The 23,377-nt window shown below is 34.9% G+C and overlaps 4 protein-coding genes across 5 annotated transcripts; 2 read left to right on the top strand and 2 right to left on the bottom strand.

Moving 5' to 3' along the window:
- Positions 1 to 4: 4 nt before the first annotated feature.
- LOC130824419 (NADP-dependent D-sorbitol-6-phosphate dehydrogenase-like) lies at positions 5 to 4,335 on the bottom strand. Its single transcript, XM_057689421.1, has 6 exons — positions 4,103 to 4,335; positions 2,131 to 2,225; positions 1,897 to 2,014; positions 1,362 to 1,494; positions 734 to 953; positions 5 to 462 (listed from the first exon to the last, which is right to left on the bottom strand). The coding sequence occupies exons 1-6, from the start codon at positions 4,233 to 4,235 to the stop codon at positions 232 to 234; spliced, it is 930 nt and encodes a 309-aa protein (XP_057545404.1). The 5' UTR covers positions 4,236 to 4,335; the 3' UTR covers positions 5 to 231.
- A 675-nt stretch (positions 4,336 to 5,010) lies between these two features.
- Positions 5,011 to 10,966, top strand: LOC130824400 (zinc finger CCCH domain-containing protein 1). The gene is made up of 4 exons (XM_057689404.1): positions 5,011 to 5,258; positions 5,773 to 5,876; positions 7,144 to 7,979; positions 10,691 to 10,966. Exons 2-4 carry the CDS (start codon positions 5,840 to 5,842, stop codon positions 10,793 to 10,795), a joined length of 978 nt encoding a protein of 325 aa, XP_057545387.1. The 5' UTR covers positions 5,011 to 5,258; positions 5,773 to 5,839; the 3' UTR covers positions 10,796 to 10,966.
- Positions 10,967 to 18,996: 8,030 nt separating this feature from the next.
- On the top strand, positions 18,997 to 19,848 carry LOC130824391 (uncharacterized). 2 transcript variants are annotated; one of them, XM_057689392.1, is made up of 3 exons: positions 18,997 to 19,073; positions 19,150 to 19,569; positions 19,647 to 19,848. In XM_057689392.1, exons 1-3 carry the CDS (start codon positions 19,059 to 19,061, stop codon positions 19,659 to 19,661), a joined length of 450 nt encoding a protein of 149 aa, XP_057545375.1. In that variant the 5' UTR covers positions 18,997 to 19,058; the 3' UTR covers positions 19,662 to 19,848. The 2 variants fall into 2 exon arrangements, with proteins under 2 accessions (XP_057545375.1, XP_057545364.1); XM_057689381.1 differs by having other exon boundaries at positions 19,150 to 19,848.
- Positions 19,849 to 20,714: 866 nt separating this feature from the next.
- Positions 20,715 to 22,236, bottom strand: LOC130823778 (protein FAR-RED ELONGATED HYPOCOTYL 3-like). The gene is made up of 4 exons (XM_057688580.1): positions 21,835 to 22,236; positions 21,201 to 21,752; positions 20,877 to 20,981; positions 20,715 to 20,803 (listed from the first exon to the last, which is right to left on the bottom strand). The coding sequence occupies exons 1-4, from the start codon at positions 22,229 to 22,231 to the stop codon at positions 20,715 to 20,717; spliced, it is 1,143 nt and encodes a 380-aa protein (XP_057544563.1). The 5' UTR covers positions 22,232 to 22,236.
- Positions 22,237 to 23,377: the final 1,141 nt, after the last annotated feature.

Here is a 23,377-nt window from a genome sequence, read left to right as displayed (position 1 = left end):
TAAATTTTATGAACAAAAATTACTTAATTAAAAATGTCTTTTGACAATTTTATGATTGTACTTTGAAATTGAAGACATATACTCTTGTTCAAAGGCTGAATACAAGGCTAAACATGTAATGTTATTGTAATTTTCTTGCCAAGTTCTACAAAGTGGTACTAAGTTTTTGACCAGCTAGCAAATAGTCCATCTCCCATGAACATGTCCTAAACTCTGATTCATAGTAGGGCCTCAAGCGTACAGATCTAATCCCCAGAACTTGGCTGGCTGATTGGTCCGGTACTTGCGGTCTATGCTTTTAATCTGTTCCATGTCTTCCTCGGTCAGATTGAAGTCAGATACAAGGAAATTCTCCTTCAATCTATCAACTTTGGACGACTTTGGTATGACAACTGTATTACGCTGGATCCCCCATCGGAGAGCTATTTGTGCCGCAGACTTTTTGTACTTCTCTGCAATACCCTGATTGTAACAGAAGAGGATTAGATGCAGTGGGCATCCAGAATTGAACTGGTTCATAGTTCATACTTATTCATATCCTTGAACCTCCAGGAGTAGATGAACATTAACAATAGAAATAGCACCCTGCACTGGATGTTTATGGTGTAATAACATGCTAGTTTGGATTATTAATATCAATTTTTCCAAATCCAAAAGCAGAAGGTTTTTCAAAGTTACTTGATGCTATGTTAAATAGGTCTGTATCCACATAATACAAGATGGTAATCTTTACCTTAAGAATTGGATCATCCAGGCAAGATACTGTACCAAACCATTCAGTGTTAGCAGCAGCACCTCCAAGAGGAGTATGAGCAGTAACACAGATTCCATGCTTCTGACAGAACTTCACGAGAGAATCACGCTGGAAGTAAGGATGTGTTTCGATCTGGTTCACAGCAGGCTTGATTTTGGAATACGCTAAGCAGTCTCTTGTTAGAAAGACATCATAGTTGCTGTAAGTAGTTTAAATAAATTAGTCATGACATGGTCATGATTGAAATATCAACATATAAAGCATTAGTATAGTTTAATACACTCCATAAAGTTTAGACCCCAAGTTTTATACAAAATATGGAAGTCCAATGAGAGAAAATCCACAGCAATTATATTTCAATCTCCTTCTTGATTCTTGAAAGAAAAACGAAAACATGAAAGACATTAATACACACCCAAAAACAACCCCAGGCTGATGTATTATGAATTTATGATTGTTATTATGCAAACTATTAAGATGTCTTTCAGGGGTATGCAAGTAAACAACGTCTCGAGAGGGAAATAGAACCCTGTTGTAAGAAAGTGGGAAGAGAAAAATTTTCTCTTCGTATTTATTTTAAGGTTTGAAATAACCTCAGCTTAGTTACCTGATACCAATGCTGCGAACTAAACCCATAGAAACAAGATCTTCCATAGCATGCCAGGTGGTCTCCAAGGATATTGTTGTGTCAATCTCCAGCACACCGTCCTCATCCAATGCACTTGCAGTGGTTCCAACTCCTGTAAGAATATTGTACATGATTGTTGTTAGCTTGATATCTGAACGAGAGCTACAACAAGGGTTTAATCAGTATCTTTTTCAAATAAATTCTGGGAAATTGATGAAATTTGGAATTTAAAACTCGTAATCCAGAGTGCTTCTTTACAACAATGTACTCCTTTGTCCACTTAAGCTTGCTCCTTCAAGGAGAAAACGCTCCCATAAGAAAAAAGAAAGGGGCCAAACTCATGGACAGAAAAGTACAAGTCTGAATCGTATAACAGCACTGAACAGTGGTTTCTGCTCGCATTCATCTCAAGACACTGTACTAAATGTCAAAAAACCAAGATCCCAATTTGCAGACATCTCTTTTTCCTACAAAATTTAGTGATCCATATTTCAGAAATCGAGGATTTTGATACCAGTATGCTTTGTGGCTACAGGGAAGTGAACCAAGTACAAATCCAAATAATCAAGTCGGAGTTTTTTTAAACTGTCTTTGCAGGCTTCATGTACATGTCCATGATCTGAATTCCACAGCTGCAATCAAATTCAGATGTGATATATGAGTGTAATTGTAATTTTAAGATTAAGATAATACGATAACTCAAAAACTAGAAACCTTATTCCTTTTCTTCCATTGCATGTAGACTGACCTTAGTGGTTATGAAAAGATCCTCCCTCTTAACAAGCCCCGTCTGGAATGCTTCAGCAAGTGCCTCACCAACTTCAGCTTCATTTTGGTAATCAGCTGGAAAAAATCTTACCTGGTTAATTTCATAATTCTCTCAATAAAGATAAGTAAATGCAAGGCAATGAACATTAGCAAGAATTTTCCACTACTTGTTCTAAGCCTTATGCATAAAAGCATATTTTGGAATAATTGACTGAACACAATTTTATAGCAGTATATCCATAATCTACGATAATTATGTTTCTAAAACATTAAATAGTCGATAAAAAAATCATTAATTAAGTAGCAGAAGCAACCACCACCAGGTCCACATTCTCAGCTATTGATGATGCTCCCATTCATAAAGTAATTGGAACTCAGAAACATGCCAGGACAAGCAAACAACATGCATGTATTAGCTAAACTAGACTCCAACCTACTCAGAACCAAGTTCATATATTTCAGGCTAAGTTGAGATCATAACACATCTTGACTTTGAATCAAACTCAATTGCTTGAATAATGAATGCCCAGTGTTAGAGTATGTATAGCAGATTTATGTATAACGGTTACATGTATTACGGTTATTTAGCATAAGTAAGTAGTATAGCAGTTACAGAGGCAGTTGCTTATTAGAAGCGGTTACTTCAAGCAGTTTTCTTTGAACTCTTGTATAAATAAACACCATTACAATTGAATGAAATATACAAAAATTAACAATAAACACAAAAACTTGGTGTTAAACCAGAAATCACCCAGCATACAAAAACACTTTTAGCATTCCTATCTCCAACTTGTGAAAAACTTTGTGATCTTCATCAATACTTGAAAAGGTCAATTACTCATAAAACCATGTATCATGAGTGTGTTTAAGTGCATTTGTGATATGCATATAGGTTTGTTAACGTCTCAAGACTCGAGCTAAACTCAATTATCCTTAGCTAGGCTCCTTAAAATCTCTGCCCACTCTGGTTCCTAAAGCTTTACTAAATCTCACTGAAATTGATCTTTGATCGAGTTGAAACAGAGTAATTACTAATTTCCAGGCGCGTTATCTCATTATCACCCTTAGGGGTGTTTGGTATGAACTTTTTAATACGAAGTAAGGGATTCAATTGCCATTACTCCACATTTTTTTTGGTATAATATTAGGTGAACTCAATAATGGATACCCTTATTTTGTTACCATCCATTTATGTCAATAACAAATTCCCTTTCTATGATCAAGTACATGTTTCCCTTATATTGTTATACCTAACAACGTATAACTATAATCCATACCCTTACCCTGACTCCTCTTTATCATTTCCCTTTTCATTACATTTAATGTTCCCATACCATACAAAACACCCCCTTAGTAGGTAACAACTTACAGAGAAATTATTCCCCAAAATCAGAATAATCAATAAGCACATGCGCAAATGAAATTTACAAAAGAAAACCAAAATCATCTTTTTGTCAATAACATTGGCATTGGCCTTCACTCCTTTATATGCAATCACACCTTTCTCTCTTCTCCCATTTCTTACATTTTCCAAACAAAATGTTGCTCATTGAGATTAGCTTAGATCACACCAATAACTTCATTAATTTGCAAAGAGCACCAGTTTTGACTCTTGATATCCTAATTTTACATTTCAAACCCAATACATAAAGGTTGAAGGGATTAGCTACAAGATGATGTTTTATCAAATAAGTACTACTAATAACTAACAATTATCAAATTTATAAACCAATAGAAAATAAAAGGATCGATTAACACTTAATTTAGCAAAAAAACATTATTACAGTTTACAAATAACACCAACAAAATTTTAAACTATACTTTGTCATAAAATATGAAATACCCACCCATAAAATCTGGATATTTTCTAATTTCTACTTAGCAATTAGACATACAAAAATAATCCCATAATAACACATGAATCAGAAAGCAAAAGGAGGGAGAGAAAATACCAGCGCAATCAAAGTGGCGATAACCAATTTGAATGGCGTTGAGAATGAGATCTTTAATATCCTTCTTCTCCATTCTCCAAACACCAAGTCCAATTATCGGCATTTTGAATCCATTGTTAAGTGCTATCGCCATTTTTTCTCGATCTTTTTCTCTCTGTAAAGTTTTTCAGTAGTGACTAGTGACTAGTGACTAGTGACTGGTGAAGAACTGAGAAATGAAGAAGGTGATGTACGTAATTCGGTTTTGTGGTTTTCAAGCAAACAAAAAAAATCAAACTTATTGATGCGGTGTCGTTTTAATTTGGCATAATCTAAGAATAACTCATTTTTTACCATGAAATTCCTCTAATATTTCATATTTGTAAAACGGTGATACTTGCTCTGACTTTTTAATTTTTACTTATTCTTAGGATTAGTTTGTTTAATATAATACCTTATTGATAACAATAAATTATTTTAATTAATTAATTTACTAAATTTTTTTTGTTAAATTTATTAAATATTAATTAATATTAAAAGGTTTCACTACTCAATACATGCTGAATAAGTTAAAATTGCAATTATACCAAACACTCCTAATTGTTTCGGCAATAGGTTATAATCACGTGAGAGCAGAAATTGTAAATTGAATGGAAATAGTTAAAGTAATCTTTAACAAATAAAATAATTCTCATGTACTTTTTTGATAAAAAAAATATGTTAAGCAATTTTTGACAAAGTCAAAATTTTTCTAAAATGTTTGTGACAATTTTTTTGGGTTTGATGGATGTATAGGGTTTAATAACCAATCATAATATTTTATTTTGTGATTAATTTCCTTTTTTACTTTCTAGATATATTCAACCCTAAGGGAGTGTTTGACATGTTGAATTTAAGGGAGAGACTTTGTCTTAAAAAAAAAATAAAGTCCTTATTTGTTTTAAATGATTGGAAAAAAAAAATCTCTATTCTCCTGTGCCAAACGGCTCCTAATTCGTTGTCACTTAAGTTCTATACTTCTATTCACAAACATAAACCCTAGATCCCCAATCCTCTTTACCTCAGCACGGATTGGACTGCCACCCAACTCACCACCGTAGTAAGCTCCGCTAAGGCTGTCACTAATTGCCAATCACCGCCGCCGGTCTTCTCTTACCATCGCCTGTCTCACTGTCTGGTATGGACCAAAATTCTTAAATCCAAATGTCAAGAATGTTCATAATTCTTGTTATCTAAGTATTAATTTTAGGTTTGAGAGTTCTAGTTAATATTCATTTTCTAATTACGTGGGTATTTTAGTGAATGATAAAAAACTTATTTATGATATTGTTTATGGTTTTGGTAAGTTTGAGTTTGAGTAGGGTGGGTGTCAAGTCATATCATTGCTCAATTCAAATTGTCAAATGTCAAGAAATTCGGAAAATTTGGTAAATTGATTCGTACAGGTTTGAGTGTTGTTTTGAAAATTATTGTTTTGTTTAAATAACACAGCTCAAAATTGTTTGTTACCTGTTCTAGTGTGAGGAGTTTACTCTTCTTGATCAACATCTTAATTTCTGCCACTGCTTAAGCTGTAATGATTTATTGGACTCTACTTTTTGAGTTTTGTGTATATGTTTTATTTCTGAAATTAGAATGTTAATTGCTAGTTCATGTGGGCGGACTGTAAATATCTTTTTGCTATTTTTCAGTTTCTAGTGTGGGATGGTTGCCCGCTAGTTCATATCACAAGACAGAAGCTAAATTCCCTGTTATCAAATGGCGGAGGCAAGTGAGCAAGACAAGGCTGAACAAGGTTTGATTGATGCTCCCTAGTTTAATTATTTTGGGATATTCTACATAGTAGTCACAAACTTTAGCAAAAGACCAGTGGTAGCAAATCTTAAAAAATTCTATAAAATAGCATTACACTTTTCCGTAACATTATGAACCAAAACTTTTGATTTTTCGTTATCTAGTGAAATTTCATTTTTACCCTTGTGTAATTTCCTTAAAATGCACCAACCCCTTTTCCTTTATCATCTTCTTCTTGCATTCATCAATATGGAGGACTAACCAATATTGAATCATCATAGAGTTCATTTTTTTGTAAGAACTAATCACTGCATTACCTAAAAACAGTTTTATGTAACTAGGTATTGTCACCAACCTATAATCCCAATGTTTGTAACAGTTTTAATTGACCTAATTGAGTTGGTATTGGTCCAATTAGCCGATTTCCAGACAAATCGAGCAATGTAAGATTCTTAAGATTGCCAAAACTTGCTGGGATTGATTGAAACAAAGAAATGGTGCCTCATTCTGATGGAGAAGGCATTCATTGAAACAAAGAAATGGGTATGCAGCCAGGGAGCTTATTATCACTTGCATTCATCAACCTTACATAAACAATCATAATCTTCACCCAATCAAATACCCAACAGTATCTCTTTGTATCTCCTCTCCAAAACCCCTCCAAAACCCACAAATTTTGAACCCCAAAATCTCCTTTTCCCAATTTTTCAACAATCTCTGCCACTCCCAAAACCTCACTCAAGCATTGTTTGTAATCAAAGAACAATTACCCAATTCATGTTATCATTCAACCCAATTAGCTGAGGTTGTTAGTTTGTTGGTACAATCTTGGGGGCGGCAAAACAATATTGAAACTTGTAGAGAAATTCATGAGATTATCTCAACCCATTATAGTAATGATCTTGTTCTGCATACCTTTTTGATTAAAATGTACTCATTATGTGGATGAATGCAAGAAGAAGAAGATGGATGTAGGAGAAATGGTTGCTGCATTTTAAGGAAATTACACAAGGGTAAATAAAATTTCACAAGATAACGGAAAATCAAACGTTTTTGGTTCATAATGTTACGGCAGCGTGAATTCCAAAAGTACAATGCTCTTTTGTGGAATTTTTTTTAAGATTTGCTACGACTGGCCTTTTGCAAAAGTTTGTGCCTACCATGTAGAATATCCTAATTTTTTTTACTAAAACTGTTTATTCCTTCAATTCAGTCGCCTATTCTCGTTTAATGTTCTAATTGTTGGTGAATTTATTTTCCTTGAGCAGTATGCAGCTTCTTTAGAAAACCTATGAAGAACAAAAACATTAGAAAACGAGCTGTTGATGAAAATGAGGATGAGGATGATGATGTGAAAACTGAGGGTTCCGTATTGACTAGTGCTAAAAGGCCTGTCAAGGCAGACAACAAACTATTCTTTACAACTGGAGCTTCCAAACATTCAGCATCTGCTGAATCGTCCAAGGACTCGAAGAATATCTTGTTTAAATACGAGTCTTCAAAACAAATTCAAGTCCAGAATGATAGTAAAGCAACCGCTACACTCGAAACTGAGACAGATATCTCCAGAGATGCCAGAGCCATTCGAGAACGTGCTCTCAAGAAAGCGGAGGAAGCCTTAAAGGGCAAGAATAAGCCATCTGGTGATGAAAAGGTATACAAGGGTATTAATAATTACACTGATCATAGAGCAGGTTTCCGTCGTGAACAAACTGTTGCTGCTGAGAAAGCTGGTGGGGCTCATGGGCCTCTTAGGGCTTCTGCTCATATAAGAGTTTCTGCTAGATTTGACTATCAACCAGACATATGCAAGGACTACAAAGAAACTGGCTACTGTGGCTATGGTGACTCGTGTAAGTTTATGCATGACCGTGGAGATTATAAATCAGGATGGCAGATGGAAAAGGAGTGGGAGGAAGCTGAAAAAACAAGAAAGAGAAATTTGGCTTTGGGGGGCCATGATAGTGATGAGGAAAATGCTGAGCATGACGAGGAAGATGAGGATGATTCTTTGCCATTTGCCTGTTTTATTTGTAGGCAACCATTTGTAGATCCGGTAGTAACAAAATGCAAACACTACTTTTGTGAGCATTGTGCTCTGAAGGTAATATACTATATTCACTTTATCTCTTTTATTCAATGCATTGCTGTTGGCCCATAAGTGTTTTCTATAACATGCGTTGTTTTTGTTGAATCTATGAAATTCTTTCTGGTCTAATTGTTTTAGAGGGTTGTTGGTTCCTTGTGGCATCTAATTTATGAAGCAGGTTTCCAGCATTCGTAGGCAGGAGCTACCATTTATGAAATGCTTTTGGCTAATAGAAATTTTTTTGAGTTTAAATTCTTTCAAGGAGACTAGTATGAACTAAATTAGGGGTGTAAACAAACTAGAGAATTAGAAAAGTTGGCCGCTGTGTGCATCCATCAACTACCCAACCTCCCCTATCTAATTCTAGGACACTGAGCCATTGGTTAATGACCAACCCACCAGTATCAGTGCTCAAACCTTTCTCTCATTATATTGAAGCCGCTTCATTCATGTCCTGATATTTCATTCGTCATAATGTCATATATTTTTGTGTAGTGGAGAGGAAAGAGACAGAGACGGTATAAAGAAGAATGTGTCTGATATCAAGGACTCAACAATCAACATTAAGGGAGAGGAGAGAGTGAGGTCAAAGTCAGTTAACGAGGAGGTAGAATCTGGTCAATTACAGTCTCTATGACTCAAGTACATGAGAGAGTAGAGATTTTAGGGTCAAACGCGGTCAGCTAGGAGATGAAGTATAGTTGTAGATAGGCTCTGGTGACCTTTGATGATACATCACAAGTAGAGATGGAAAAATGGGCGGGTGGATGCGGTATGCCCTCCCCATACTCATACCCACCTTTTACCCACTACCCATGACGGGTGAAATTTTCATACCCACATCTCCCCACCTAGGTATGCATTCAAACTCATCCTCTTGATTTGATATACCCATCATGGGTATACCCACCTTATACCCATCCCACATTCACTCCAAGTTCGTGTTATTTACTCCAAAAATCCCTACAAAATTAATTGTACATCTAATTTTGTATAAATCATATAATGTAATAAAATAAAAATATTCTTAATTTTTTTCAATAATTTTTAATAAAAATATACAAAATTGATATAAATTAGTATATTTTAGATATAGGGTTGGCGGCTATTGGGCAGGGTGGGTATTGGGTGGGGCGCGGGGTAAAGAGGAGCGGGTAAGACCTCATACCCACCACCGACCCATTGATGGTGGGTAGGATTTTTCCTACCTATACCCATCCACTACCCATCAAAATCATACCAATATCCGCCTCGAAAGGGTCGATGCGGTGCAAAACCCGAATAATTTTATCCACCGGTCATCCCTTATCACAAGTTCATAACTATTCATGAATAGAGGTGTGCAATTGGGGGCCCGCTTAGAGCCCTTGGCCCAGTCCTTTTAACAAGGGTCTAGCTCGTTAAAATTTCAAAAAGGGTCGGGCTATTATCGAGTCGATTTGGGACGAAAGTCAATGGGCTGGGGCGGGCTTTATTGTGTCATCCATGTGACTTTTTCATTCTCTATATGTATGCCTCTGCCCTCTATTTGTTCAAAGATATTGACTTGCAAGGACTTTATCTCTGTTTTTCTTTTTTTCAGTTTTGGAGGATTAAGCTAAGACTAGCGCTATTGCAAGCTACTTTGCAGCAAAATAAAATATCAAAAACAATTAAACGGTCTGGATTGGTCGGGTATAATGGACTGTTGACTGACCTGCCCTGACCTGTCAAATTTTTACTTGGCCCACCTTAACCTGCACCGTTTAGAAATTGCACTCACCCGCTCCTTTGAACACCTTTAGATTGTGTTTGGATAGAAGGAAATGGAGGGAAAGCAAGAGAAGAGATGTAGAGGGATGAGGTATCTGTTTGAATAACAAAATGGGAGGGGAGAGATTTGGAGGGATTGGATGGATGTATTTTGTTAAGGTATTAATCTTTCCAAAGTTGAAAGATTTGATAGGAAAATTCTATTTTCCTTCTTTTCCCTTCCCTTCCCTTCTTAACAAACAAGAGTTTCTTCCCCTCCATTTCTCTTCCCTTCCTTTCCTTTCCCTTCGCTTCCTTCCCTTCCTTTTTTCTCTTTTCTCTCCAAAATTGCTGTCCAAACAAAGTGTTAGTAATGAAGACAGGTTAAGGATGTTTTCAAGGAATTGTAACTGTTGGAAAGCTTAGGGAAAGAGGGGACTATTTACTGTAGGAAAGAAAAGGCAAGACAGATTCCATGTGATACTTCAACCTGGTTATTGAGTTAGTACTAAAATTGCAAGATTGGGACTGGTTTTATTTAATCAATAAAGAGATAAATTAATAAGGGAGAATGATTTTGACTAATTTATTAAATTCCAAAATCAAATGGCCAATTAAATGTGATTTCGGTAATTTTAATAGTTAAACTGATCACTTTAGTTTATTTGATCATGTTCAGGAACACCCTATATTATTGGGCTTGGGATTAATATTATTATAGGTTGAGCAAACTGCGAAAACTAATCATACTCTCCCCTTCTTGCCACCTCTGAATCGAACATTAGAATCAACATATTCTCGTGTTAGGAATTTAGAATAACTATGTTGTTTTCTCTCATCTCTAAGTTTCCACACTGAATACATCGAATAGCTTTTTGCCATCATTGGGGCAACCTTAAAGAGACAGAGAGACTATATTGAACTATTAGTGTTGTTGTTGATCTATCTAAATGCAGTATAATTAACCAATTTGAATCTCTTGGTCTTATATGCAGCATCATTCCAAGAACAAAAAGTGCTTTGTATGCAACCAGCCAACCCTAGGAATCTTCAACACTGCGCACGAGATACGTAAAAGGATGAAAGCAGACAAAAAATGAATGGACTTGTATTAGTAGATTATAAAGATCATGGAATGTTTATAGATGATGAACTCAAACTGTTGTAGATTGCCATAACATGACCTTTGAATGTCTAAATATATGGAGTCTTGAGATAGCGACAATGAAACGAAGCTTTTCGGAGCATCACAAATCCAAGGTTCTGTCAAATGAATTGGCTTTTCATCTTATAGGCTATAGCAAGAACCTTTGTCTTCGATTTTCTTACAAAGGGCAATGTCATTGATTTGTTGTAACTGGTTTTTTTTTTTCATCAAAAAGGGATCAGGGCTAATCTGCTACATTGCACGTGATTTGCACATTTTTCTGATTTTTTTATTTTCTAATTAACATAGAATAGCAGGTTAACAATTGGACAGTAATATTGTAGGCAAATAACATAGCTAATAGTTAAGATTATTCTGGAAATTAATAAAATGTAGGATTATTGTGGGTAATTTTTTCTAATAAAATATAGAAAAAACAATAAAGAAAAGGAAAAATTATTTAGAATAATTCAATATTTTCATGATTTTTCTACAATAATTCAACTATTGATTAACCATTAATAATTTCAACTTTTTTGGGTATTTTTCTAGAGTAAACTTAAGTACCAAGATGATTTGCTATAGTAAGTAATTTACTGAAAAAGTAAACTGAAAATTAATATAAAGTTAGAGAAAAATTTTGAAAATTTACATAAATAATTCTAAAAGAATTTCAACATTTTTAACATTTTTTTCCACATATATTTTAATTTATCTTTTTTTAAAAAAATAAAATTTGCTATAGTAAATCATCCGGTTATCCGAGTTTTCTCTAGGAAAATACTCTATGAAGTTGAAATTATTTATAGTTGATTAATAGATGAGATTATTGTAGAAAAATTATAAAAAGGTTGAATTATTTTATGTTATCTTTCCTAAACAAATAGTAGGAAAACAATCATAATAAGAATTGTAGGAGTATTTATTAGTCATACATAAATGATAATAATCAGAGAAATCTAGCCATCAATCTTATTCCGTTCCATAGTAGTTGTAATATGAGGAAAAATTATACTATTTATTTATCACTCTTAATTTGTAATTAGTTTTTAACATATAAGTTAAAATATAGTCAAGTGAGATTTTGTTTGATTCATCTCACTGCAATGATTATTAATATTAAATTTTTATAATTTTTTATTATATATAATTAGAGATATTAAAAATTAAATTAGTATATTGAATTGCATGAAAAAGTATACCTAATTTTTACATGACGCCCCCCTTTTCATGAAGTACTACTTGAAAATTCTAAATTATTATCATTCTAGTGGTTGTGGGCAATGCATATGCGGATCTAGTAATATAACTTTGGATAGCACGTATTATTTATGATTATTTTTCAAAAATAAGTTTTGAGAGGGAAATTAAGTCTTTATATACAGTTGTTGAATTTTCAGATGTACTGTTTTTTCTTTCTCTTCAGTGTCTTTCTATCTTACACTTCGTCTTTATTCTCCTTCTCAATCGATCGATTCTCCTTCTTTTATGCCCCTCAATGTTGTGCTTCTCTTCAAATTGAATTTCCCCTCCTCAGAAGTCAGACCTCGGTCCTCGATTTCTTAGTACATAATAATTTCACATTTTATTTATTTATTTACAATTTATCTATTTGTTTACTTAAATATATTAGTGTTATCCATGAGTTTGGATTATAGATTCGCTACTGACCGAACCCCACCAAAGCTCCATAATGATATAGTTATTTTTGTGAGAGAACATTTCTCGGTTGAGAAAATAACCTCAAAATAAATTGTCCATTTGCCAAATATGAATTTGTTGGATCATTCAACCTATGTGTGACAGCGACTCACGGAGAGACTGTCTCGTACAAGAATTGGTGAAGATGATAATGCCATTGTGCTAGTTTAACACCTTACCTTCCTCTCATCGAGTTACAAACGGCTAATGTAAATTGGGCCATAAAAGTGGGTTCCCACCTATTACATCATCAATTGAAACAAAATGGACTTAATTCAATGAAAATAATTAATTAAGTTTTAAACGTCGACGTTTATGGCTAAGAAAACTTTAGGCGAGTCTATCTACGTCTTTTCGGATCTTAGACGTGTTTCATAGGACGTTAATCTTTGACCATTGACCTGAGATCCAATAACATTCATCATTTGTCGCTTTACTTTCGATATTTTTTTTTCTTGTTTTTCTTCAAATAAATTTCACTAAAGACACTAATAAATAAGAGTATTAAGTAATACGTCACGACTCACGACTGGAAGGAAGCTTTTCAATTTTAAAATCGTTAAATTCGTTAGTAGACGCAATTAACCTAATATATCTTATACCTTTTTTTGAATTGATACATTCCAAAATAAATTAGGTTATCATTACTTATGATGTATATATATGATGATAACCTCTTGTATCAATTTGTTCTATTCTAATTTAATACGTATTAATCTTAAAAGATATTAAAACGTAAGTGTTTTTATTTAATAAGTCTATGCAAGACTTTTACTATAAGTATGATTACTTCTCAGATAATATTTTATGTATCTTTTGTTGGATCAATAGATGAGGGATATTGTTAAAATTAAATCACTTAATAAATTTGAGGAGTAAAGTTACGTTTAGTTCACCTTAAAAAAGTAATTAGTAAACATAAGTATTAATCAGCTATAATCAATAAAAAACAATTTTAATTGATAAAACCTAATCATAGTTTATAACTAAAAATTAGGTTTAACTAGTGAAAATTAGGTGAACTAGATAGATCTTAATTTTTTTTGCTATTACCAATTAATTTTTATATTGTAAGTAAGTTATTTCTTCTGCTTCTTGTTTAAATTTTGCATGACTTAAATTTAATCAAAATCTTCCGGTAAAAATGCGTTTCATTATCATTTTTGCACCATTGTTATTGTTCTTTTCTACCCACTTTCTACTAGGCTAATTTTCTGATCGAAAATGAAAAAGGGTTATCTAGAAAAAATATATAAAAAAAAAACCTTTACTAGGATTTTTTTAAAAGAAAAAGAAGAAAAAAATTGAATTATTTCAGGATCTTTTTCATTTAAACTTAATGTTGTGCTCGTGTTCCTTTTTAGAAAATGATTTTAATTTAATAAGAATATATGTGTCTTACCACTTTAACATCGGAATTATTAAAAAGTAAATATATAAAATTAAATAGCAATCAAAATCAACGAAATTGTTTAAGAATCTTGCAGAAGATATCTTTTAGTGTTGCACATGAGCATATCTGCACTAAATCACTCGGCAACATATGCTATCGGCAGAAAAAGAAAATATGATAAATCAATTTTGTCCACATCAGATTTATAGATTAGCTTCACTTAATTTTTTCGTCCTAAGAATTTTTTTTGATAATTTTTTTAAGCCTAAGGACGTTTTGGTCGTTATTTTTCTTTAAAGGTATGGGTTGTCATCTTTCTTCTCTTTTCAGACTCTGATCATACGTTTAATGGGCAGAATAAATGAATAATATGATAATGATGATGATGCAACCACATGCAAAACAAAGCTCTAAATAATAATTAAAAATTTGGGTAATAATGTTTTCGTGGAGCTTATTTAAGTAAATGTGAATTATTTGTTTTTTTTTTTTTGTTTAGTCTTGTACTTTTAAGTTGTAATTAGAGTTTGTTTGTAATGAGTTTAGAACTAATGAATTATCTTGGAGGAGGAAAAAAAAGAAAATCTTATATTCTTTTCAGTAACTTCATACTAAACTATTGACGGCAACTAAACTAGTTTTATAAGAAGTAACACATTTTCATTCAAATACCCTAAAATTCAAATTATTTATAGAAACTAACCAACTTATTTAGCCGCTTAATATATGTTCTAATAGAGTATTACAAGCTTTTAAAAGTTATTGTTAATGTGTACATGTTTTGGTTGTATTGTCATGTTATTTAAAACTTGCTAACCATATATGATATATACTTGGTCACTTTATATGATAATAATAATAATATTATATTTTATTTTAATAGTAATGTATACGATAAGATAGTATGTTTGTCGAATTAAAAATTTTTGGACATCTTTATTTTTAGATCATCGGTATATGTTGTTATTACAAGAGTTTCTTGGAATCTTGAATCCACTCTTGCTTTTGCAAACCTTAATCAAATCCTTGTTTGATATAATTTTCAATAAGAGCTTTTTTTGGATCGGATGCTGTTTTTTATAGAATTGAATCTAAAATAAAATTTTTTAGATCTAAGATTGATATTTTCCTTAACACCATATAAACCCTTAAATTATAGTACCTTTTACAATAGAATTAAAACCATGACTTTAAACTTTTACGACTAGAGACATCAAAATTTCAATAAATAATTAGAAACACCCCATTTAAATGAGTATAATAACTTTCCAAGGGAGGGGTAAAGTGTTAGAATTTATACATGAATAATAAATCAAGATGTTCAAGAACACATGTTAAATCAATAAAATAATATATATGAGAAAAATAATATATATAAGAATATTATAAACAATATACCTTTAATAATTCATAAAGACCATGCTTAATGTTTGGAAAGCTCTTATTTAAAAGCATTTGTTAAACCTTTCAAATGCAATGTCTTATAACTTGTGTAATTCCTCATTAAGTCTCTACTAATGGAAATGGAGACTAAGTGTAACTTTCACATACTCTCCTCTGTCCAACCAATTTTTCATCAATGTTAATTGGTGAAATAATTTTTTAAAAAATGAATAAAGTAGTATTTTTTTGGAGAGTGAGAGAAATATATGAATTAGATGAAAAGGTAAATTATATATGTGGATGAAACTTTAAGAAGTACGAGTCATGGTCAAAAATAAAAATTGGGCAAAATTGATTAGATAGACTTAAAAAAAGTGGGGCAAATTTTGTGGTACTAGGGGTGAATCCAAAATAAAATCAAATTAATGACGTCAATGTATTAATTATTGTTTTTAAATACTGTTGATGGCTAGGCTTGAATCTGGGACAACGCAATCACACGCCAATTTTTTAACTAACTTAATCAGTATACTTATTTATGTATTTAGAGATATAAGTTATTAAATATTATTAGTTGATCACATCATTGAACAATGTTGCATCCATCCCTAATCACACCAATATATTTTAATTTATAAACTAAAAATAATATATATATATATATATATATATATATATATATATATATATATATATATATATATATATATATATATATATATATATATATATATATATAATGATAAGTAAATAGTAACCAAATATTAATGTGACTTACTTCCTCCGTTCCGTTTTAGTTGCTACATTTGCATGGGCACGGGCATTAAGCACGGGTATTAAGAAAAGTGATTAACCTACTCTGTAGCTGATTGTTTACTTTATAAAGTATAGTATTTTATTATTGTTAATTGAAAAAGAAAAAGGAAAAATAGGCTGTTAGATAACTTTATAGAGTATAGTATACTATTTTATTATAGAGTATAGAGTAGGATAAAAATAAGATAGGTAGAACTTAAAATGATTCTTTTATTATTAAAAACGAAATTATAGTAAGTAATATGAAATTGTCAAAAATAGAAAATGTAGCGGGTATTATGAAACGGACGAGTATAAGATTAACAATTGCCAAGACATTAATTGAAGACTTGGAGTATTTTATTTGAAAAAAGGTGGAGAATTATTTCCGGAACATGGAGTCAATAAGCGCCGTCGAATTGCCGCGTGGTAATCACTTGAAACGTGAAGGTTGGTTCTAGCCCGGCTACTTCTGCCCCCACTCCTACTCCTATGAGTCCTACTCCTGCCATGAAATTATTTTTATTTCCGAATCCTTATATTCCGCCACCCTTTTCATTTTATCGCCACCCCTGAGTAAATTACCATTTTACCCTTACTTTATAAAAAATTAACAATATTGCCATTAAGGGTGAAATTCCTATATATACCACACTCCACCTAAAATTATTCTCACTACAACTAAATACAACTCACTAAAGCTAAATCTCGGAGCAAAAATTAAGTACAATCCCCAAATTATTAATCGAGGTAAGTTATTTTTAAATTAATTAGTTGCAAAAGAAAAAAAAAAAATTTCAAAACGAGACGCCCAGATCTAGGCGCCTGGTTTGGAAAATTTTTTTTTTTCGTGTATTTAGGATTAATTAATATAAATATTGAATTATTATTGTAAATTTGTATGTTGTAATGTGTAATTTTTATATTTTTTAGTAAATTTTATATATTGTTTTGAATGCAAAAGAAAAAAAAAAAAAAAAAAGGAGGCGCGCAGATCTGGGCGGCTGGACCCCCGGTTCAGGCGCCCAAAATTAGGCGCCTGAACCGGGGTTCAGCCGTCCAGATCTGGGCGCCTCGTTTTGAATTTTTTTTTTTTTCGTGTATTTAGGATTAATTAATATAAATTTTGAATTATTATTGTAAATTTGTATGTTGTAATGTGTAATTTTTATATTTTTTAGTAAATTTTATATATTGTTTTGAATGCAAAAGAAAAAAAAAATTGAAAGGGAGGCGCCCAGATCTGGGCGGCTGGACCCCGGTTCAACCGCCTAAAATTAGGAATAATTAGGCGGCTGAACCGGGGTCCAGCCGCCCAGATATGGGCGCCTCCATTTTTAAATTTTTTTTTTCGTTATATTTAGGAATAATTAATTTAAATTTTGAAGTATGTTATTATTGTTGTTAATGTTATTATTATTAATTTAATTTTTATTATTATTGTGATTGTATTTTTTTTTATTAAATATATGTTAATGTTATTATTAATGTGATTGTTATTTTTTTTATTATTATAAATATGTTCATGTGTTGTTTTATAAATTATTAGTGTAAATTTGTATGTTAATTTTTTTGTTGTTAAATTATTATTTATCTTTGAATAAAACTGTAAAAATTGTAGAAAATGGCTGGTAATCAAGGAAAAGGAAAAGGTTTTTTTAGGCAATTGTTGAGAGGTAATAGTTCAAGGCCTACTTTACTTAGAGGGGACCCGCATGAGAGGGGGGTGACGGGTTCTGCTAGGAGGGCTAGGCATGAAGAGGCTGTCAGACACAGTGAGGCCCAAAGGTCGAGTACGCTGAACCAAGTGCGTACTCCTATTGATGACCAGGCTGACAGCCTCCAGAGTAGTTGGGGGGTTTATAGTGATGATGATAATGATGCTGATGATGTTCAGTTCCAAGGTACTGAGTGTTGCCAAGTGGACTGGGCTGTTGTTCGCGGCCGCGACGAAAGATTTGCGCGGGGCGGCCCGAGTTCTTCTGCCGCATCTGAGCGCGCAGGACGTAGTTTTGTCGATAATCAGCCCTCACAGTCCACTAACACGGACTGGTTAGTGACATCACCCCAGCCCGGTGGTCCGACAGATACGCGACTGATCCCTAGCTATGGCGGGCACATAGCTAAACTTATTTATGACGGCTCCGAGCGTACGCCTCCGATTCTAGAATGCCGTATTAGGAAGAGACCGGTGGAGTCCATCATCGGACTGAAGGATATGTCCGATGCGCTAAACGATGTTCTACCTGCCACTTCCCTCGGCCTACTACCGGTCATTATGCACCAGCACATCGATTGTGCTTTGATATCTGCGTTCGTCGAGAGGTGGCAGCCGGATACGAACACCTTCCACATGCCCTGGGGAGAGATGACGATTATGTTGCACGACATGCAACGCATATTGGGTATTTCTATTGAAGATTCTCTGCCGGCTGAGCCTTCGGAGGCGGAGTGGGAGGTTGGTATCACCAATCTGTTCGGGGAGCCTCTGTCTGAGCTTCGGCGTAAAGGTTCATTCACCGGCGGATGCATAACCGTTGCTGAATTGATGCGGCTGTGTCATAGGTCGCAGGCCATGGATACCTAGAAGACAGCGTACTACATGGCTGTCATCGGCTCTACCTTGTTGGCGGATAAGTCCAGAATTGGCAAGCGACCTCACCCGAAACTTGCCGTGAACGACGATCAACAGGACGTGGCCTGGGGTGCGGTGACCTTGGCGTTCTTGTACAGGCAGCTCAGAATGGCATCTAGGGCTGGTTGCAAGACCATTGCTGGATGCCTCACATTGCTCCAGACATGGATCTATGAGTACTTTCCCGCTTTCCGCCCTCATGCTCGCCGAGAAGATGTGCCAAACATGACTAGGGCGGAGATGTGGACACCGAAAAGACCATGTTGTGAGCTGGACAGGTTGAGGGACTGCCGCAAGGTTCTTGATTCAATGACGGAGACTCAGGTACTGTACATTACATTTTTTCATGCATGTTGTTTTCAATTTATAGTATTTTTTTGTGAACTTCGCTTGTATGCAGGTTGAATGGACTCCCTACAATTCTGCTGCTGGTGCGTTGCTGAATGATCACCCACGCACCACCGTAATCGGGGGTATCACGTGCTTTGATGTTGTGGAGGTGTATTTGCCGGAGCGGACATTGCGACAGATTGGGTTCGTGAAGGCTATTCCTCCCGCTCCTATTAGACCAGCCAAGGCTGTCCGACCGGCACACGGTACCTACTACGTGACCTTTCCTTCTTCTGCTGTATATTTGGAGGCATGGAGTAGGTTCCCCTATAGTGCCTGCCTTGTTGAGCAGGGACTTCGTCGGGCTTCTGTTCCTTTTGAGGCTGAACCTAATTACGTTGATTGGTTCAAAGTGTGCTCACACCCGTACATAGCCCCGGACGAAGGGCCTACTTCCGGTCCTGGTCCTTCTCAGAGCAGATCTGAATACGTGAGTTTTATTATCATTTTTTTTTCAGATTTTTTTTTAATGAATTAATAACGGACATTATCCTTTTGTGTCTTCAGTTCCTGAATGAATGACCCAGTCGATTCGGTCCACTGGCAAGACTACCTGCTACGGTTGCGGATTTGAACCCCCGTCAACGACATGCGTTAGAAATATACCTTAATGATTGTAGAGATTTATTTGAAGAATGGCAAATTTTTAAAGGGCATGACCCTGCATAGTCTGTACTGAAACTATTTTACATTAATTATTGCATTTCTTTTCGTCAATGAATGTCATTCGTATACACAATAGTATAATTATGGATTATATACAATTTATAATGAATGTCGTGTATAAATTCTATGGAGTATCTAAATTTACAGCATCGTCAGCGGTGGTATTAGTTGGTTGTGAACGTGGCCCGCGTAGATTATTCCAGAGCATAATCCTCGTACTGAAATGTGTGTCAAGATGTTTGGTGAAATTGTCAGCTGCTTGTTTCCAACTTGGATGGATCGGCGGTAGAGGGGACGAATCGTCGTTCATTAAAAGTTGAACAAAATGATTTCTATTAACCCAACATATATGTATTACTTTATTTACACTATTCACGCCCGATGCTTTCCTTAACGGGAGAATCAAACCGTTGTATTGCGGATTACAGTCAGCAGAACCATAATAAGCAATGGCAATGTTTAGAAATGTTGCTGCAGAGTACAAAGCCATCGGTGCATCCATCCAGTGCATGAAAGGAGCAGGTCCGTTTGCGTGTGAACTTATTCTGAATATAGAATCGTGTAGTGACTCCTGGGATAGATACAAAGTTAGGTATTGCGCTCTATTCATTTGCATTTCCATACTCATAGCACGCCTTAAAAGAGGCCATGCTTCCTCGCCTCCCAGCTCTGTGACGGCAATTGCTCTAAATCCACAGTTACCATCACCTAACACATCAATCCAGTCGAACAAGTAAGGAGGAAGGATAAATGGGATGTTATTAGGCCATGGAAAGTGTGAAAAATCTCGACCTCCAGGATCATCTACAATAAATGTAAATAAAGTTAATATGCGTAAACTGAGACGAATTAATGCAAAAAACGAAAAATATAGTCAAGTACCGAATAAGTTGAAACTGAACTTAATTCCTACTGAGGATTGCGTCTCTCGACCACTAGATCTGCCACTAGATCTCCCGCGGGAAGAAGATGTAGACCCTCGACCGCGAGAAGATGATCTGCTATATTCAAATGAACTTTTTCTCCTTCTCATGTTTTTACTTGTGCTTGGTCTTCCCTTTCTCGGTGGACTAGCGTAAGGCTCAGGTATTTCCGCGCCATCTGGGTGTAGTTCATATTCAAGTAACTGAGACATTCGGCGAACAACAGCGGGATCAGATTTGAGGACTTCATCGACTAAAGATTGAAAGTACTCTTTGTCATTGGCGTTCGGGTATCGTACTCCTTCATCGGTTTCGTCTCTTACCTCGGTGTACCTCAAAGTACTCCAGAATTCATGAATGTCATCCAAATACAAAGCACCATGTGATCCGATGGACATATGTAAATAACATGCACACGGCAATCCATGGGTTTGTTGAAGTACACAACCACATTTGTTAAACACAAAATCACCGAGTTCTAACATGCGATTATACTCAAGCTGGAGCTGCTCCAAGGCATAGAGAGATATGTGGCGATATAGAGGTCTAAAGTAATGCTGTCGCATCGATCTTTGTACAGAAGACATAGAATCCTGTAGCGCTTGTCGGATTGTAGCTTGCTGATTTGTAATCTGTGCGTGCGCCCTTTTGAAAAGGGTATCGAATGAGCTATTACCGCTACCAAGGTAATACTTAAAAGACGAGTGTTGGCTTTCAACTCTGCTGGTAGTCCGGTTACCCAAGTGTAAACAATCATTCGTCCACGCACGGACAAATTTCTCTCTCAGTGGAATCCATGTTCCAGTCAAATACCGAACGACCTTTTTGTTCCTAAGCGACCACGTACTGACGATCACTTGCCATTTATCTTCATATTCCTCGATCGTAGAACTTTCAACCAAGGGGTTCCATCTACTTTTCCTGAATACCTGCCCTTGTTGATTTTTCTTGCCGCCACACAACTTGTCCACCATGTTCTCAACGTCGTTGCCAATATGCCAGATGCATAACAAATGCCGCACATCTACATTAAACAAAACATTGAACGTAATTAAGACATTATCATTAGATATAACCACAATAATGAATCAGCAAAGCCTTTTTACCTGGGAAGACGTCACGAATAGCTGCAGATAAACCTTCGTCTCGATCGGTTACAATGACGCTAGGAGTCTGAGCAGTGCCGAAAATATCTCTCAATCCCTGCAGCACCCACGAATACGACACAGCCGCCTCATCTCGCATCAAACAAAACGCAACCAAGAAATTGTGATTGGTTGGCGTCATTCCGATCACTTCACATAGTGGCCACTTTTGTTTGTTCGTTTTGTACGTTGTATCTATCAGCACAACATACGGCCACGTACGTATCATTTGGATAGAGGTAGGATTTGCAATTAATAGTCTGCTCAATTGCCCTTCGTTATCCAAGTCTGTCCAGACCACATAATTAAGTTCTGTGGCCATATGAAGACAGTGTTGAAGGGGAGTCCTACCCTCCATCTCTTCTCTCCTTATTGATTGTCTAATATTATATATATGATTCATACTAGCATAAAAACCAGGAAAATTATCTCTAATAGAATTCATAATAAAGGCCGGTTGCATTCCGGTTGCACTAAGCTGTCGTATGTGCTCCCGAATGTCTACATTAATCCTATTTGCCCTTACATGACCATCTCTGTACACCAAGAACGGGTGGTTATGTTTTCCCTTTTCACCAGGACACACCCTTACCGTCCAAGGTCTTTCTGGTGGTTTACGACTACTTCCTACAATCATAAATTTACACCCGCAACTTCTACTTTTAGAACCAGGTCGGGCAGTATTATCTAGATTATGTACATCACCCCTAATATTACCATAGCGGTGACATCTTAAATAGACACTAACTCTAGGACGTCCTTCTTTTTTTTTATAAGAAGCACGTGTAAATTGAAAACCGATTGTTATTGCTATCGCATCGGCCCAACTATGTAACTCATCTAAGGAGATAAATTCCCTATCCGTAACAAAGCTACCGGAGTAGTCTACGTTGTCTCCAAAGTTTTCAAACTCCTGCAAATTTGAAATATAAATAATATAAATTAAATACATTAATGACTACAATAATAATAATAATAATAATGACAACAACAACAACAAATTAAAAACATTACGTAAATAAAAAAATCTTAGAAATTTAAATTTATCGACAATAAAAATTTATACGGAAAATAAAAAAAAATGAATACGGAAAATAAAAAATAGTACTAACAATAATAATAATAATAATTTAAAAAAAATTAATACGGAAAAAAAAAAAAATTCACAGGCGCACAGATCTGTGCGCCTGAACCATGGTTCAGGCGCCCAGATTTGTGCGCCTGAACCATGGTTCAGGCGCCCAGATTTGTGCGCCTGAACCATGGATCAGGCGCCCAGATTTGTGCGCCTGAACCATGGTTCAGCCGCCCAGATCTGTGCGCTTGAACCATGGTTCAGCCGCCCAGATTTGTGCGCCTTTTTTTTTTTTTTTTTTTTTTCCAACGACAACTTTACGTACCGCATCCAACTCATAGTCGCTTTCGTTAGCCATATTTAACCAATTACGGGTTACCACTTCTTTAACACTTTTTAGAGAGATAATACCAGTTTTTAGAGAGATAG

Source organism: Amaranthus tricolor, chromosome 1 (assembly GCF_026212465.1).
Source record: "Amaranthus tricolor cultivar Red isolate AtriRed21 chromosome 1, ASM2621246v1, whole genome shotgun sequence".
NCBI classification, from domain to species: domain Eukaryota; kingdom Viridiplantae; phylum Streptophyta; class Magnoliopsida; order Caryophyllales; family Amaranthaceae; genus Amaranthus; species Amaranthus tricolor.
This window is presented reverse-complemented; position numbering and strand designations above follow the sequence as displayed.

Coding starts and splice junctions, on each gene's coding strand:
- LOC130824419 (XM_057689421.1), bottom strand. CDS start 4,235: ATGGCGATAGCACTTAACAATGGATTCAAAATGCCGATAATTGGACTT. Junction 2,226..4,102: donor TCGCCACTTTGATTGCGCTG/GTATTTTCTCTC, acceptor GATTTTTTCCAG/CTGATTACCAAAATGAAGCT. Junction 2,015..2,130: donor ATCTTTTCATAACCACTAAG/GTCAGTCTACAT, acceptor ATTTGATTGCAG/CTGTGGAATTCAGATCATGG.
- LOC130824400 (XM_057689404.1), top strand. CDS start 5,840: ATGGCGGAGGCAAGTGAGCAAGACAAGGCTGAACAAG. Junction 5,877..7,143: donor GCAAGACAAGGCTGAACAAG/GTTTGATTGATG, acceptor TTCCTTGAGCAG/TATGCAGCTTCTTTAGAAAA. Junction 7,980..10,690: donor GTGAGCATTGTGCTCTGAAG/GTAATATACTAT, acceptor TCTTATATGCAG/CATCATTCCAAGAACAAAAA.
- LOC130823778 (XM_057688580.1), bottom strand. CDS start 22,231: ATGGAGGGTAGGACTCCCCTTCAACACTGTCTTCATATGGCCACAGAA. Junction 20,982..21,200: donor TAATCGCATGTTAGAACTCG/GTGATTTTGTGT, acceptor TTCAATCTTTAG/TCGATGAAGTCCTCAAATCT. Junction 20,804..20,876: donor AATACCTGAGCCTTACGCTA/GTCCACCGAGAA, acceptor TGAATATAGCAG/ATCATCTTCTCGCGGTCGAG.